The sequence below is a fragment of the Pectinophora gossypiella genome, chromosome 9 (genome assembly GCF_024362695.1).
Source record: "Pectinophora gossypiella chromosome 9, ilPecGoss1.1, whole genome shotgun sequence".
Taxonomy (NCBI): domain Eukaryota; kingdom Metazoa; phylum Arthropoda; class Insecta; order Lepidoptera; family Gelechiidae; genus Pectinophora; species Pectinophora gossypiella.
The window spans coordinates 5,254,611-5,272,503 of record NC_065412.1 but is presented as its reverse complement, the minus strand read 5'-3'; the positions used below and the strand labels follow the sequence as shown (position 1 = coordinate 5,272,503).

Below are 17,893 nucleotides of genomic sequence, written 5' to 3'. Positions count from 1 at the left end.
AAGATTCGCCTAAATCATTATTAGTAACTGAATTTTCATATTAGGGCAAAAACAACAAAATTAAACAAAAAGGAGTCAAAATTAAAATTATTTATTAAAACAACTTCAATTTTAAATTAAATATAGTTTTTACTAACTTTAATGGGCTTATAGTTACATAACTAACGTAGGAAAGCGCAATATAATGAATAGATGATAGCCATAAGTAGACAGAATTATGTAGGTATAATAATAGATACAGTTATCATATTCTAGGTATCAATACAATAGGTACTTAAATATTATGCTTCCGGAAGATAAAGTTCAACTATTCTCAAGGGCTAAATACGTTTAATTACATTAACATTGACCCGAAATGCTTTTACAAATGACACCTGTGATTAAAATACAACGAATGCCTTTAAGCTATATTTGTACCTATCTGATACCTACTCCTGTTCAATTTCTAAACATTACACAGCAAATAAATTATTATTTTTAATAGACAAGTAAAGGTATAATTGAATAATGATATCATTAGATAATTATATCATAATAAATAGTAGCTAATTACCGATCGATTAACAACAGGAAAAGTAAAAATTAAACAAGTTCTTACAGCCACTCTTATCACATATTACAGCTTTATCTACTAGTTTGTTTACCATAGAAAATCTAAGATAACAGTTATCGCCTGTATACAAATTTGTAAATTAAATCTATTAAATTAGGTCCTCATAGACTCCACTACATGTATCATACAAAGGTCAAGTTTAGCTCGGAAAACAAAAAAATGCACTAAGCAACCGGTTACGAAACGAAACATTTCAAGTCAAACAAGACGAGTTTACATATAATATTGATAATAATTACACCGAATATAATTTGGCATCCAACAACTAAAGGTAGCTTAAATACTTAGCCTCGTATGAGTGGAAACAATAAATGCGAACAAGCGTTGCTCTGCTTCGTCCACACGCGTGACACCGCCACACGGCGACACAGCCAGGTGGCGCTAGATGGCACTGCACGCTACAGCGAGCTGCCGCTTCAAAAGGTAGACCTTGCCTTCATTTGGCAAAGGTGCTTAAGCAAACTTAAAAATTTTACAATTGTTTTCCTGGCAAGCATTATCCAAGATCTATCAGAGTCGATATGGTAGATCTGTATACCGATTATAGTTACATCGTCACAGTCTCACGTCTAGCAAGGTCTACCTAATGAACCGATCATAAATATCACAATCGCAACAAGCTCGGCAGGGAGCGTTTAACAGTGTGCGTTCAAAGGGCGCTCGCTTTTACGTGCTTAGTGGATATGAATTTTTGTTCGATGGACCGTCGCGGGATGCCACTCACCTTCTTAGGGGAATATCCGTTACAATTGATAGAGGAGGGCAACGACTTGTACCCTCCGTCGGAGCTGTAGTCCGTGTCGGTGGACTGACCGTTCAAACTCGGACTATGTCTATTGCCGTTGACGCTCTCTTTGCTGCTAATTCTACCGTTATAGAGGTCTCCGTAGGAGGTGTGGTGTTTGAGGGTCGTCTCTTCGATGACCGCGTTTTTGGCGAGCAGAGGTTCGGTGATGGAGTAGGATTGGTTTTGGAAGTTTTCTATGGAGCGGGATCGGGCGGAGTAGAGCGTGGGGCGGCGGTCGGACTTCTCGCCGACAGAGGAGTCGCGCTTGATGTAGCGACGGGGTTCTGCAGCTGGTTGCGTCGGCTGCGCGGCGAGAGCCTGCAGGTACTTGTTCCCGACGCGGCAGCTGCTCCTCAGCTGCACGGACTCGCGCCTCTCCTCCTCACTCGCCCCGTTCACTCTCCTCCCCCCGCACTGACATACTTTGTTTACGGTCCCGTTCACTGGCCGTCTAGTCTTTTGTGCTTCACTGTATAACGGCAGCTTCCTCCCGCTAGCTTGTTCATTCCAACTGGGGGATGAGAAATTGGTGTTAGAGTTGAGTTAAGAGCTCTTAAATTAAGACCTAAGTATATAAGGACTCTTTATACAAAATATTAATATTTTGTCGAACTGTACACACAATTGTGAAAATAGAAGTATAAAGAATCATCTCAAGAAGAAAAAAACATCTACAATGGCACGCTGAAATTTCTAACGCAAGCCATATGTACGAAATTGTTTACTTTTTTATAAGTAAGTAAACAACCAAACCAGGTAAACTTTGACACCATTCCAGAAAGCTCAGTTCTTATTATAATAAAAGTTTAGCGTTTAGTAGAACCTCACCTTTACATTCTGGTAGGGCAGCGTGTAACACAGAGACAGAATTCAAAATCAAAGATATAACACAATTAGTTCCAGTCAAACCAAACTTCCAAACTCACACACAACCTACAGTCAACACAAACACAACTACTCCTACTTGTTCGAAGCCAACCAACTCAACACGGCCAGCCAATGTACAGTGTCGATATAGTGCCTTTGTCTAGTTCTAATATAATTGCTTTACAGATCTCATGCTACGAATTTAAAAATACAATTTTACTTTTTACTAGCACCAGCATCAGGATAATTGTGAAAGTTTTATAAATAAACAATACATATATAATTTATGCATACATTATAAAAAGGCTGTTTATTGGCCGTCTATAACACATTAGAGGCACACAAATCATTTACTTAATAACTTATTATAGGCACTTTAGAACTAAGAAATATTGTTTCTATAATCAACTTGTATTGAGTAGGCTAGGCAGCTTTAGATATCCTCATGCACAATGCTGGGTCAGTTGTAGAACTTGTAGCAATACTCGTCTATGTCCCTATCCGAGACGAGGTACACGCCATCGCTCGAGGACCGGTACAAGAGATGCAGCAAGCACAACACATTGACGGAACACAAGAGGCAAAGAGCCAGCAAGCAGTCGATCCACGCTACCTGATCCGACGGACGAACCCGCGCTCCACCCAAGTGGAAACTGCCACGCGACCACAAAGTCAGATTTTGCCCAAAATCCAATTGGAATTTAAAGCAGCATGTGAGGAAATCAGAACAAAATGAAATTCGGAACAATGACAATGATTAACAGGAAGTCCAACATGTGAGATGATATTTATAATTTAAAATAACAGCTAATATATTAAAAATAGTTGATAAATAATTTTGTACTTAGAGCGAGGTAGTAGTGAATATAACTAATGCAAAGGTTGTGAAGTCAAATGAAAATTCCAGCAAAATAGGGGGACAAACTAAGAGTAACTCTGCACATAGATGTGGGTGCGAAGATCATTTTTTGATTCATGTAGTGACTGAATATCAAAATCCATCTGGAACTTTTAAAATTTGTAACCAGCGAATGACTTTTAGAAATTGTGTTCCTTATTACTGAACAACAATTTTCTTTACATCGCGAGAAATAATATGAGGGGATGATGGGAGGTATGTAGAATACAGTGATCGAAGAATGTATGTCTCGTAAAATTGATTTCAGTGTATGTATTGCGGCGGCGATTAACCTAAAACAATAAATAAATAGAACTGAATATGGAAATATAATAAAAAAAGTGAAGGTGCAACAAGACCAATAGATAAAAATGAAATAAAATACATAATAATAAATGAATATTAACAAGCAAATGATAACAAAATCAGCGATAAAGAAACAGATAGTGTCATATACCATAAACTCTTCGTCGTCATATAGTGCTATGACGATATAGTACAGTGTACAGTGCATGAGTGTGTTTAGTTAACAGAGGATGTTACCTCACTAATCCGGAATTTTCAGAACTTGTTAACGCGGTGCTCATCGGTGGCCGCAACTGGAACGTGAAAACACATGTGTTACAAAAGTCGTCAGATACTGGTTAGACACACTTTGTTTACCATGCAACATTTTAATTCAACATCAAATCATTTTTATTGGAATTCAAAAGTTATATTTTAAAATTTATTTAACATCAGAATCAACAGATTAAATGATGATTTAAGTAAGCATATTCTATTAAAGTATTCATACGGTTTATCATATCCATCTCAGAATTCACAAATATTTCGACTTCTTCTTTTCGTCTTGGGTATCCCGCTATTCCCGCTCATGCAGGTCATTCCTTATTTTGAGGTAAGTACCAAGCATTTATACAAAAGTCGTAATTATAGGTACGATTCGTTTTCTACAAGGTCGTTTTATCCTTCCAGCCGTATTCGGCCATGGCGTCAAGTTTCCAATCTAGGAGCGCCTAAGATGCGCTCTTATATGGCTGTCGTAACCGATCAGAGATCGATCAATCGATCGATGGATTGATTTATTAGAGTAGTTGAGAGTGGGGTTAGATATTGGTGCATACCCGATCCGTCTGCGTGGCTCTGTTGCAGGTGTCGTCGTTGCGCGGCTCGTGCGTCTCAGCCATGCGCAGCATTTGTTGCTGCAACACGCGCACTAACCTGTCCCGTTCCTCTAGCTGACTCTGTAACGTTACAATCAACACTTTAACAATACATACGAACAGTCAACAAATGTCCTCGTCAAAACTATGGAGTGTCTAAGTCTATGAGCGTTAAGGTTGGTAGCCTGTCGCCATTATGATTCATCATGTCTATGTTAGGACGAACTCAAAATGTCCTCTCGAAAATGATGAACTATCTGTTTGTGCGATGGGCTGGGCTATCCTGTCACTGCACGGTTCATCATATCTGTCATAGATCGAATATGTGGAGTGGTGGAGTGTTATCTTATTGATTTAAGGTTCTGCTCAGCCCAATACGAACGTACTTTTGGTTTGTATTTCATAAAAGTAGGACAACGTTAGTCATATTCAAGGAAAAATATTGTTGTGGTTCAGTTGTACCTACACGTGTTACTGTTGATAAAACACGCTGCAGTTTGTTTTGAAAATTGTGGTTTTAAAGTATTTGGTTCTCTTTCCTTATACTTGCCATGTGATGGTTTACCTAACGTTATTAAGCATATCTGGGTTTAGTACCTATAACCTATAGGTGGGTACAATATATGAGGTCCAATGTTCTGGGTTATACTTAGCACTTGTGTAAATGCGTCTTGGTGCGGCCGCTTCACGCACTGTTGTTGTTGTTTAAATTCGCCTTATATGTATAAGGCAGGCAAAGATCTGAGGGCCATACAGCCTTGACTTTAGTAATTTAATATTCGAAATTCACGATCAATATAGGCCTAAGCCTTGTCTTCAGTTTTCAATATCCAATTTAGGCCAGTGCCTTGCCTTCAGTTTTCAATCTCTTTCATTTAATCTGACGAACACGTTGGATTAACGGGCGACATGTGGACTTGTGTAATTTAGTGTTATACTATACAGATGTCATATTTCCCTTGTTTCTATGATCGTCTTACGTAACTCCAATAACTAAATTACGTTGCTTATCTTTATCTTTTTTCTCACGTCATATCATCCGGCGTTCCTTTCTTAACCAGCGTTTCCTGGCCACCATTACGATATAAGTAGTCATTATTAGATTACAGTTAATTACTCCTTACATTGCTCCAATGGGTTTAGTAATAATTCTTATTTTCCGTCCTGTCTTGACTAATCTATAGATCATAATTTTAAGTAAAAAGTTTTTATTTTTCGTTCACTGTGAGTGTGTGTGTGTGTGTGTATTCTCAAAAGACGGGAGTTGTTATTATTGATCAAACTCAAAAATAGGTTGGTAGATTACCAGTGTTATTCAATCATGATCATATTGTTGCATATTTGCAAAATACTATAAATGTAAGACTGTAAATTGGTTTCCAATAGCTTGTCTATGAGGGATTAGGGCTGTGAGGTATGAAGGTAGCTATAGGTCTTCTAGTGTTCTACTTAGTGGCGGGCGGTGTGCTGTTACTGTTTTAATATTGAATCCCTAAATATGGTGACGATTATAGTGCTGTATTATTTTAATTATCTGCGTTTAAGTGATATTTCAAAAAAAAAAAAAAAATAGGTACCTAACTCGAAAATGTATTCTGTGTAGAGAAATTATTGCGATATTAAAAAAAAAGCTGTCAAATCTTTTCAGAGCCCTAGTGTTTGTGTCGTCAGATCGTTTTTAACCTCGTGAAAATAACAAACAAAATGGGTAATGAGAATTCTATCCCGATGTGTTCTAACTTCACCGTGGAGGAAATCCGGCGACTCGGCAAGCGGTTCCGCAAACTGGATCTGGACAACTCCGGCGGACTGTCCATCGGCGAGTTTATGTCGTTGCCAGAGCTGCAGCATAACCCACTCGTGCACCGCGTCATCGACATCTTCGACACAGACGGCGACGGAGAGGTTGACTTCAAAGAGTTCATCCAAGGCATGTCGCAGTTTTGTGTGCAGAGCGATATGATGTCCAAGCTGCGGTTTGTCTTCCGCATCTACGATATAGACAAGGATGGCTTGATCTCCAACGGAGAGCTCTTCCAGGTAGGGCATCCATTCCGGAGTTTCCGAGTATCGTAACTCCGGAGTTTCGTACATTTTTTCCGATATTTCAACTGCGGAATTGAATACTCGGATATCGTAATTACATAACTATTGAATATCGAAGACTTACTGATTGTAACTTTTAACTAATAGGAATTAGAACTCCGTTACGGTAATTTTCCGATTACTTCCAGGTGCTGAAGTTGATGGTGGGCCAACACATGAAGGACTCGAAGCTACAGCAGGTCATAGATAAGACGTTCCTACTCGCGGACAAGGACGAGGACGGCAAGATATCGTTTGAAGAGTTCTGCAACGTTGTGGGCAAGACTCACATGCACAAGATGAATAATAATATGGTCATCAACGTGTAGACCGCGCCGCGCCGTCCGCTCTCTATAACTTTAGCGTTACAGCAGGGTGTAATGGTCAGCTGATCACTGGAAATGGACTTTGGGTTTTCGAGTGTTTTTTGAATGCTATTCGACACCTATTGTTTTTGCACATATTCTTAGTAGATCGAAAGATTCTTGGTAGATTCTAAGTAAGTTTGAAAGTTTTTTTTTACGAAGTGTAGTCTTCAGTTGTGATTCCTGAAAGATGGTTTCGTTTGGGACGTCTGGTTCTTCAAAGATTACCTACGGCGGGAGTTCATGTATGTACCTACTTATTTATGTTATAGTGTTGTGTAAATGTGCAGCAGTAGACCATGCCGGTCCCGTTTCGGGCTATTCAGTTACGAACGAAAGCAAATAATCTGTAATGGACGTTTTAGGCCTGTGATGATGTAAGTGCTCACCTGCAGGTAGAGTATCTGTCGGCGCATCTCAGCGCAGGCGTCGGGGTGCAGCGGCGAGGCGGGGGGCCGGCGCCCGTTGCCGCGCGCGGGGGACTCCGCGCACGCCGCTAGCAACGGGTCGAGAGTTTCACTCTGCAATACATAACGAACACCCTTTAGTTACAGATATATTTTTCTTTAGGTTTTGGCTTCGCGCGGATTGAGCATTTGCCACAGACATAGGTAGGGCTATCCCTACCTATGTCTGTGGCAAATGCTCAATATCTGTAGCTATCTACAACCACAGCCTATGGGGTACAACCCATAGACTAGGGTAGGTCCCTACCTATGGGGTAGTGGGTACAGCCTATGTTATGTATGATGTAACTTTAGTTGTTAAGGGTGGGTTTTCACTCGGAGCGGAGCAAAGTGGAGACGAGCCGAGATGTGCAAGTGAGGGAAAGGAGTGTCTTCTCACACGCAGTGGTCGATTTCGCACGTGTCCGGTCCGCTCCGCGTCGTTCCCCTTAAGTGAAGACTCGCCTTGACAGTTTCACGGAAATCATTATGTTCAGATGTCGCCGCAGAAAACTCAGACGGGTTTCGAAATCGTAGGTATCTATTGTTAAGCCGGGACTAATTTTTCGAAAGTGATGTTCCTAAACTTAATAACCTCGTCACGAATTTCTTAGTTCTAGATTTCTTAGAGTAAAAAGGTAGATAATACTGTTTGAAGAAGCGAAAAGTAAAGAGTGGTTTAGAAATAACAAAATTATTAACTCGGCAATTGCAATGCCAAATATCAAAGCTATCTACTAAATTCAACCATTGTGATTTGCATATTGAAACCTAAAGCGTATGATTAGTAAGTAATTATGTTTATGAGTCATAAATTATGATACTTAGTATGCAAAACCGACAAATGTATGCAATTCTGGCTGAATTTAGTACCTAATTTAAATTGTGTGCATTCAGGCAAAAATAGCGATTGCAGTGCTTGCGCTTTATTCAAAATTCACCTCTTTTTATACGACTACGACAAAGCAAAAAGTAGGGTTATGTATTTTTAAACAAAACAATCAATTTTGGCTGAGTTATTGGTAGCTAATTAAGTAGGTATGTAAAATACTTAACAGCTATCGTCAGTCTGAATACCGTAATCTTACAATTCTTGCACGAAGGGCAATATAATGAGCACAAATTAATGATTCTAACGTAAAGGTGAATTCAGAACAAGCGTGGTATTGTAAGGGCGTACTCACACTCATCGAATGATGCTCATCCCCCGGCTGGTGCGGCAAACAAGTAGATGCAACCAAACAAACATACACGTTACACGAACAGTGCTACTACTTAGTAACATAAACATGGCAATAAAAAAGAAAAACAGGCAGTGTTAAACAAGTTAAACATTAACAGTGTTACTACAAAACAAAGACTAAAAGATAAACAATGTTTAAAATATAATCCGTATGCGAAAGAAGTCCCGAAGGTCGCGGCGCTACTGTCGCAGATTTTGCATATAATTATTATGATTTGTCAAGTTAGTTTCATTAAAATCCGTCAACTTCTATCGTGGCGCGAAATATTATTTCAAACCTAGTTTATTTTTAGTTTGTGCATTGTAGTAACACTGTAAATGTTATTGAAAAATTTAATAGATTCATCGATAGTTTCCATCATATTCACTCTTGGAAAGGATTGGTCGTTACGGTATCTGCATCACGTCAAATAGATCAGTGGTATTGTTATGCATTCTAAATCGCACGCTGCAGACACTTATATACTCATATAGTTCGATACAATATTTATTCACTTCGATCAATCTAGCAATCAAGTTTTCAGTAACAGTAAACATAATTATAAAAATATGTTTGCTAGGATATAAAACTGTAGGTAATTCTAGTCTTAGATAAGTCACGTTTGAAACAGATTACCTGTTTACCTAGTTCTACTTGCTTACTGCATTTAAAAAAAAACTTTACATGTTAATATCTACTAGCATCTAAACGTGTTCCATTCCACACACGCCGCAATATTTTCACTCGTGTCTAACTTTCTCACTAGCATTCGTTTAGAACGAGCAATTTTTCCAAGTGTGGGTACTTTGATGTGTCTAGATTCATCTAATCTGAGCTTATAACCCAACCGTAGTTTCGCATGGGAAGCTCGATAATTATTGTACAGTTCCACATGATTAGAGAAGTAACGGGCATGCACTCACGCTGCACAGCCCGATTGCAGCGGGGAAATTGCAAATAAAAATTATTTACTTCCTTTACTATTTTATCGCTAAATCTACATACGATTAATATTCTAAACGCACATGCTCTGTTATGCACAGCCAAACAAAATGAATGCTTTTATTTACAAAAAAGGAATAGCTATGTATCTACACAATCCACTAACGACTTAAAAGGAATGAAGCAGAAAGAAACAACGCGAGCTTTATGGTCCGTTCAAACTGTTCCTTCCAAGTATGGTATTCGAGGAGCGAGTTTTCGATCGAGTAAAAAATACTTCGCTGTATGTAAACGTACCTATCTAATGGCAACATGGCTATCGTAGGTCGAAATGACTTTGATATCACGTCAACTTTTATTCGCTTTCAGTCGTTAGATAGATTTCAATACCCATTTCACAAACTTTCTTCTTAGTTTCCATGTTCTAGATATACTTATATTACTTACTAATGAAGTCTAGAAATTAAAGAGACTTACTTTTAATTTAGTTATTTATAATAAACGTAAGAAATTGTGAAATGAATATTTTTCTATTTTATTAAAAAAAAACGATGTTGAAAGTTAACACAAGGTTTCTGACACTTGGCAATTATTTTATGGACTGTGGATAAAAATAGCTTGATTTGGGGTCTTTGAGTAAAATTCCGGCTTGATAGGCCTAGGTACAGTTTAGCAAAAACTGGGCAACTAAGCAAAAGTAGGCAATTAATTTTAAATTACTTCGGTTTGGCATCTGTCAGCTCCCATGGAAACAATTTAATGACCTAGGTACCCCTGTTTTGCCAAGCTGTATAAGTAATACATGCCTAAAACAGGTAATAAATATACATATAAATAACAATGGTGCGTACATTCTTAAATCTAACACAACTGACCTCCTGCAAGACCCGCTTGAGTTGTAACAGCAGGGTCTTGATGTCGACCACGTCTTGAAGCAGCGAGGCGGGCGCCGGCGCAGGCGACGCGCTCCCGTCGCTGACGCCTGCTTCCGATGGCGTCTGCGCGCGCGACCGCTGCAGCAGTCGTGCTGTGCGCACTGGCAGGCTTGCCCTGGGAAAGAAAAAAAAGTACATTAAATAAAACTGAAATAGGCATTTTTGGTATTTATTATGTATATTATTAATGCTTTTTAAGTTGTGATTGTTTGTAAGTTGACTGGTAAATTCTTATTCCGACTAACCTTATTTGTTGCGAGTTGTGACGTAAGTAAGTAGAGTTTCCAGTGTGGATTATTCTACGTTTTAGTATTACGCTTACCTGAACGACAATATACCTACTTACAACTATTTAAAAGGCACTGAAACTTTACATCAGAGACTGGATAAACCACACCATTTTCCCATAAAAGTATTCGAAAGTCGAAGAAAAACCTGACCAGGGCTTAACGTAGCCAGGGCGGATCTCTATTAGTGACCAGCCTTTTCTTGAAACTGCTTTTAATTCTAAAGAAACTCAGCTTACGTTGATGTTGCAAGGTCCCCATACTTATCTGACTAAGCCTATGATTCCTTTTTCGTTTCGATAACAGGTCCTTCTGGCTTTTTCAGATATAACTTCCGAAGACGAACTGAATGCTATCGTTGAAACGGTCAAGTCGTAAACATTTTATGGAGACTTGGGGAGTTTGCAAATCGATAACCTTGAAGTTAGTAGGTACTCGTCTTTAGCGTTAGGTCTTTCACTTATAAGCAGATTACTTCGAAGACCTATAAAACATTAAAGTATTACTTACCTAACTATTGTGGGTACCTACTAGTACATACGATTTTTTTGTAACTCATACATAACATAAACAGCCTATATACGTCCCACTGTTGGGCACAGGCCTCCCCTCAATCAACCGGAGGGGGTATGGAGCATACTCCACCAAGCTGCTCCTTGCTGCTGGTTGGTGGAGGTGTTTTTACGACTAATAGCCGGGACCAACGGCTTAACGTGCCCTCCGAAGCACGGAATCATCTTACTTTTTCGGACAATCAGGTGATTCAAGCCTGAAAAGTCCTTACCAAACTCATAAAGTTTCGTTATCATTATCGAACTCTAGGTTCGTGTGGGTTGATAAAACACAATTATAAACAGATTGACGAGTCCATTAGCATGAAGACAGGGCGTGTGCGTGACTCGCCCTCACAAATTAATTAGCAGCGAAAATAGGCCGGCAACCCAGTGCGACACCTTTGTAGGTATTTGTAAGCTTTCAGAAATGTAAATTTTGTATCAACTTTAATCACAGTTTAAACCAGTTTTTAGTTTACTGGCTGTCCATTGCAGTGGTGCCCAACCTTTTTTTACTGGGTCGTGTCATTTTTATTACCAGTGACCACAAGACCACTCTAACTTTGAATGAATCTGGTTGGGAACCTCTGGTCATTGCATTATCAGCTGTAGATAATGTGCCATATTGAAATGAACGATCGTGTCCTACTTATGTTTATATTTACCTACACCTAATATTATAGATACCTAATAATACCAGTACCAACCTAGACCCAATTATCTCTGATACCCAGTTGTAGCTACAAGATATAATGTTATTCAAGCTAAAGTTATAATCGCTTCCTATTTAAGTGCTGCAATCAACTCTGGCTAAATTGTTATTGGCTCATTATAATCATCAAACAAAAAGAATACAGATTATCCAAGTCATTGGAAAGGAAAAACATTAGTTACGAAATCATGGGCCAATAGAGCGTGAAAGAAAGGTAAACTAAACAATAAGTGCCATTCGGTTGTCACGCGAAATGAACAGCAGGTTGAAAAAGCGGGACGCGGGAAGGATCCCGATGCTTAGGAAAGTATGGACACTGAAAGAATCACGCCACAAGACCTCAAAAGTCCAACTACTATGTGAAAATTCGGGACAACAGACGCGCAACCTGTCTTAGACTTTACTACCCACACGTGGAGGATCGAAATCGCTATCGACCCACTAGGGTCGATTAATTCTTTCAAATATTTTTCCTCTCAGACGACGCCCTGAGCCGAGGTTCGCGCCCAACTGGGCACCCTCAGGCCTGTTGTCTTAAACGTTGTACCGGGTGAGAGCCTTCAGCGCTCCCCATTTGTCCGGCCAAGTAGTTAATGCCATCTGCGGCAAATCTAAAATATCTCACGTCAAAAAAAAAAACATCGGAGAGTATGCAAAGACTGTGCACAATCTGCACACAACATTGGCAGTCGGATGTTTTGTTTAGCAGCTGCCACTGACCTAGTATACCGCTACGTGCTACGAGATCGATTCACTCCATTGTGTTGCATTCCTCACCGTAGAATGTCAATACAATGTGTTTAGATAAAGCGTTTTTTTAGAATCGCACCAAACATCGTTTCCTGTAGACGCAACTGTAAATATGAAATCCAATAAATGGGAAGGTCATTTCTAGTTTCGACATTTTTTTTAAACATTAGCGAACGACATAAGTGACCCTAAATTATTTCGTTACAACAATGTACCTACATATACCAGAATGGTTTGTGTAAAATTATTTTTTTGAGGAAAAGCCTTGGTTCACCTTTGTTTCTCGTAATGACGAAAACGGATAGAGTAACCTAATCGTAAAAACCGCCTCTCGTTTAGCCTTGCACTGCTGGTAAGTGCTGACTGAGTCAATTACAAACGAAACAATTCAAACAATAACACCAAGTACTTATATTGGATGTTAGTAGCTCCCTACTTCAATTATTGTACTAGTGCAGTCAGATATGACCAGGTTAACAGGCATGAATATAAACATTATTTCGTAAGTACTACAGTTAGTAGTCGACTACAAAAGTATTTGTGCAAGCAAAATAGACACGTCTGAACTGTTCATTGTTATAAAAAGATACCCGATATCGATAGCACACAGATAAAGTAGATACCAACATAATTTACACTTTGTTGTAAGTAAATCATCACAATGAAAGTTAGCACAACACCATTCACATTACGCGAATTTTCTCATTTCAACGAGTTTGTAAAAGTGAATAATTGACACGCAATCGCAACTGTTATCCACCTGTACTGCTTGGCTCGTTGACTGCGCAGGCTGGGCGCAGGGCTGCAGGACCGGGCGGTGGCGGGCTCGGCCACGTGCAGGTCCGTCTTCTGGCGGCGCGCGCCCAGCAGGTGCGCAGACGCCGCGGCTGGCGCGGACGCCGCCGACGTGGCCGCCGCTGATGAACGCATGCCTCGCGGGAGACTTTCACGGCGCGCACGCACGCGCCCGACTGAAGCCCGCGCGAACCGCGCTATCGGCACCGGCGCCGCTCCACCTCGCCCGGAAAAATCAGATCTCGTGGCGACGACCCTATCCATTCAAGCCGAACGGATCACAATCATCGCGTAGATTTCATTTTGTCACACTCTGTTTGCAACTCAGGACGCTCTAATTGACTCGGTACGGTTAACCGTTTAGCCACCTGTTTCTTCAGCTACTCGGTAACTATTAGCACATGGAGATCATATTACCATAGTTTAACATGTATTGCGATCTCTCGATGTAGCTCGACATGGTCAATTTCACTTCACTTCCGATTTATGTTCATCACTGTTAGTTGCTCTCGTCATCGCGCACGGTCCCGTCCGCACCATTCTCATAGAGCACACTTCACATGTGACGAGAGGGCATCGACTTCATTTCGGCGGAGGCATGTCGAATGATGCAGCGAGGTGTGACGAAAAGGGAGAACCGAATGACGGATCTAATGATACTAATGTCTGCAGCGTCATACCGGTCGTTACGCTCGTTGCCCACACCGCCACCACATACACTTTCTTTTGCACGTGATTTTGTTTGTTTTATTATACATTGCCAGTTAGCACCCGAAACTTTTCTGACTAAAGCGTCGTTTATGTTTTTTCATTCATTTTTGACAGCTGTTGCTGTTATGCGATACACAAGAGGACGTTGTTTGGGTGAGTGTCAGTCGGCAGTCAGCCCGTGTTTGTTTTGTGTCGGATCGCCGGCCCCACGGTCGCACTGCGCATGTGCGTCCTCGCTCAATACCAACCCCTCGCACAGCTGATTTATTCCTAAACAGCGTATGAAGCAGTAGCGAATCCTGAATGATATGAATGTTTATAAAAACGTTACACGTGTACACCTTGGCCTTGCACGTTCTAAATAAACGAAATCGGTCTTTAAAAGCTTTTTTTCAATACTTCATTCTTCTCAGACAATGAAGGTATAAGAAGATTGAAATAAGTATCTACATTAGGTAATATTTCATCAAACGAAAAACTTAATTGAAATGGGTACCAACGAAACAGGTGGCAAGCAGTCTTGTTGCCTTCTCAGTCAACCACGACGCCTTTGTCCGAGCCAAAACAGTTGGATAGTTACGACCAATTTCATACGGCTAACTATACGTGTAAAATTACGAAGCTAACTGTTCTTAGAACATGATGTTAGTATCGTAAACACTGGGTGGTCATGGGTGGCTACACTAACGATGATGACAGCATTTAAAATATAGTAAGTAGGTAAACATTGTATTTTTCTCAAACATTAAAGGCAAAACAAACAGAGATGTTGCTTAAGTAACGTACGCTGAAGCTTTTAAAAGGCAGTTAGGACCTTACGAAAGCAAGACATTTTGTAATTCGTGCCATAAGTACACTTTAGGGGAGAACTTACATTATCCTAGTATAACACACAAACTTAGCCACAGACGCACATTTTGCGTTAACTATGATTCAAGACTCCCTTGTGAATAGCGCGTATGACCGTTTCAACGCGTTTAATTTATTAACGACAATCCAAGGTTCGGGCTAATTAATGTCGTACAGTACTATGTGTCGGCCGGTTCATTATTCCGATTGAGATCATGAATCATGACACGATCCTCGTGTGTATTACAAGGAGAATAAAGTCTCTGATTAGTTAGTCATTGACGTACACAGGGATTAGTCCTATAGATATCTACTCTCCTTAAAACATCCAAGCAAGACTAAGTACCTATATAACATTGTACTTAATACTTAATCTACCGTACAAAAAAGGTGAAAATATGCCTGACAGACACATACATAATATTTAGTGAAAAGCACGTAGTTACCTAAGTCGTTTTTTGAAGAAATCACATTCTAATGAGATTATATAGGTAATGATTTATTCATGATTATTAATTTATAATTATTATAACTGAAGCAAGTAATGTAGTTTCCCTACAATGTTTTTTTTTTCCTAATCTTAATGTTCCGAATATAGGTTTATCGAACTTTATCGATGCGGAAATTTTGTTCTAGTATTCAAAATGATAAACACTGTCGATTTCTTGAATAAAACCTGGATGAGGCAAAATCAAGCTTCATAATACACTGTGCAGCGCAAAGTAAGCACCTTGTAATTGCATTACAATTTATAGTAAGTGAGTACACAAACATAACAAAATTATGGTTTTAGGATTTGCGTGTGTTTAATAGACCTGCTAATATTCAAATTTCACAATAGGCATGTAAAACTGGTAGAACAACCAATAACCGTAGCAATGTGTAAGATTATAGGTAATAAGCGAGTTCATATTCTGTAATAATCCTGCTCACTCCTGTTCGGAAAAAGTAGTGTACTTCAAAAAAAAAACAAAAATATTTATTTTTCAAAATTGGCTAACAAAGTTAGCGCTTTTTGAACGTCAAAAAATTAAATTACATATTATGTAACTAGCTGTAAAACTACTACCACATCGGAATCTGTAACGCTGAGGGAAAGACGTGGCCAGAAAACCTCCCAGCACAGGGCCCTAGTCCTACTGTTTCATGTTTTCCTTTCTTTTTTTTTATTTTAATCAAATATAGATCTAGTGCTTCCATGGTACGGATCAAAGCACTGTTACCAATTTTACCCACACCCGAGCGGCAGTTTCGAGCCCAAAGGCGACAAGTGCTGCCGACGCATCGATAGCAAACTGCTGTCTGTGTGTAGCGTTTAAACGATAATAAAGAAAAGGAAGGTTCCTTTCATTAAAGATATCGATTGGCCTTTACCTACTCCAATTCGTTACTGAAGTACTTATAGACAAATAAAACTAATTTGATATTTGCCCGTCTCCTAATCCCAAACAAAGACCGATAGTCTTGACATTTCAAATTGGTTATCATACGAATGAGGAAATAACTCAAGGCTCCAATTTTAGAATTGTACCGGTACTTACGCCTACGTGAGAGTCAGATAAAATGCAATCCAATTCGAGATATAATATCAGCGCGCACTTAATGGTTGACTCTAATAATAAAGGAGTTGCTCAAGACTGGTAGGCGGTACTTAAGTTTATTTTTATTTATAGCTGGTAGCACAGCTAGTATTGTATGCGTACTTAAACAAAATAAGGGTGTGCCCTTGGCACTGTACGAATAGGGGGGTGACTTAATTTGGGTTAGGTGTTCAAATATAGTTGAGAGTATGTACCTAGTTCAAGGAAATTTCAAACACAAAGGTGGAAAGTTTTTCCATCTACTTTCTTTTCTACGATCACAAATCTATTTTGGTCTGTTTTCGCAAGGGCTAATTTGAATCGCGATTGAGTAACCTAAGCCTATAACGTGTGTTGGTGCGAAATAATGTCCCAGGAGTGGTGTTTACATGTCAAATGAGCAAAATAACAAAATAGCACAACGACAAACGAGCGAAATGTCCAAATTCTAAGCGCATTCTTATTCAGGTAAGTACTTATTCGTTTTCTCATTTCGCACTAACAATCATTCATCATTGATATTTCAATGAGGTTCATTAGGTATTACGTTGGATAAGTACTGAACTGCGATAATAATGTTTAAGAGAAAGCGATTCCGCAATACCGATTGTTTGAAAGGATGACGTCATGCATTAAACATACGTAACCTGGCGTCTGAAAGCCTTACAGTGGTGGAGCGATAGCGAATCAAGAAAAATACATCGAATTACTGCTTATTTTATCAGATAGTCATACAGGACATAATAGGCTAGTTTACAACTAGTCAAATCAGTTACTTTTTAGTAAAAACTTCAAAACACGAAATCACTATGGAACTTGTTTGAAAAAGAACATTGTGACGTCATAGAAAAATGTGATAAAATGTCGGACTTATTAATACGTTTTTCATCATTAAGTTTTTCTTGTTAAAATTCATAAATAAGTTAAATAGAAAAAAAGAAAATGTTTTTCGTTAGTTTTAGATCTGTCTTTATTTATTATTTAGAATTTCATAATTTATCTTGAACCTAGTATAGGTATCTACTTCCATTAGTGATGACACTTCATTCACTCTTGGCAAATTTTCTAGCCAGTCTTTTTCTGTAAAAATAATAATTGCCAATTCTGGCTTCCAGATTCATTATTTGTCAGTCAAATGTATCGCTTGAGTTCCAAGAACTATTATGGTTTCACGAAAAAAAGAAGATGATAGAATGAAACCCTAAGTAACAATAAAGTTTCTGGTAATAAGAACAATCACGTGAAACATAAGAAACGACTGAGACAAACCGCTGAAACTTGATAAGTGTGAACTCATGTAGCCAATGCCTTCTGTCTTGCGGTTGGGGATT

The 17,893-nt window shown here is 39.2% G+C and overlaps 2 protein-coding genes across 11 annotated transcripts in view; one reads left to right on the top strand and one right to left on the bottom strand.

Annotated features, from left to right (window-relative positions):
• Positions 1-75: 75 nt before the first annotated feature.
• The window catches only part of LOC126369855 (uncharacterized), a 117,758-nt gene continuing 99,940 nt past the window's right edge, over positions 76-17,893 (bottom strand). For 8 of the 10 annotated variants that reach the window (XM_050014427.1, XM_050014431.1, XM_050014429.1 and 5 more), the window contains 6 exons: positions 10,265-10,439; positions 8,409-8,435; positions 7,168-7,299; positions 4,290-4,409; positions 3,709-3,764; positions 76-1,911 (listed from right to left, as the gene is read on the bottom strand). In XM_050014427.1, coding sequence (XP_049870384.1) covers positions 1,263-1,911; positions 3,709-3,764; positions 4,290-4,409; positions 7,168-7,299; positions 8,409-8,435; positions 10,265-10,439 — 1,159 coding nt within the window. In that variant the 3' untranslated portion in view covers positions 76-1,262. Of the gene's footprint in view, positions 1,912-2,880; positions 3,459-3,708; positions 3,765-4,289; positions 4,410-7,167; positions 7,300-8,408; positions 8,436-10,264; positions 10,440-17,893 lie in introns of all 10 variants that reach the window. The other 2 variants (XR_007566773.1, XM_050014434.1) reach the window with 2 other exon arrangements.
• LOC126369892 (calcineurin subunit B type 1-like) lies at positions 6,033-6,742 on the top strand. The gene is made up of 2 exons (XM_050014495.1): positions 6,033-6,368; positions 6,563-6,742. The coding sequence occupies exons 1-2, from the start codon at positions 6,033-6,035 to the stop codon at positions 6,740-6,742; spliced, it is 516 nt and encodes a 171-aa protein (XP_049870452.1).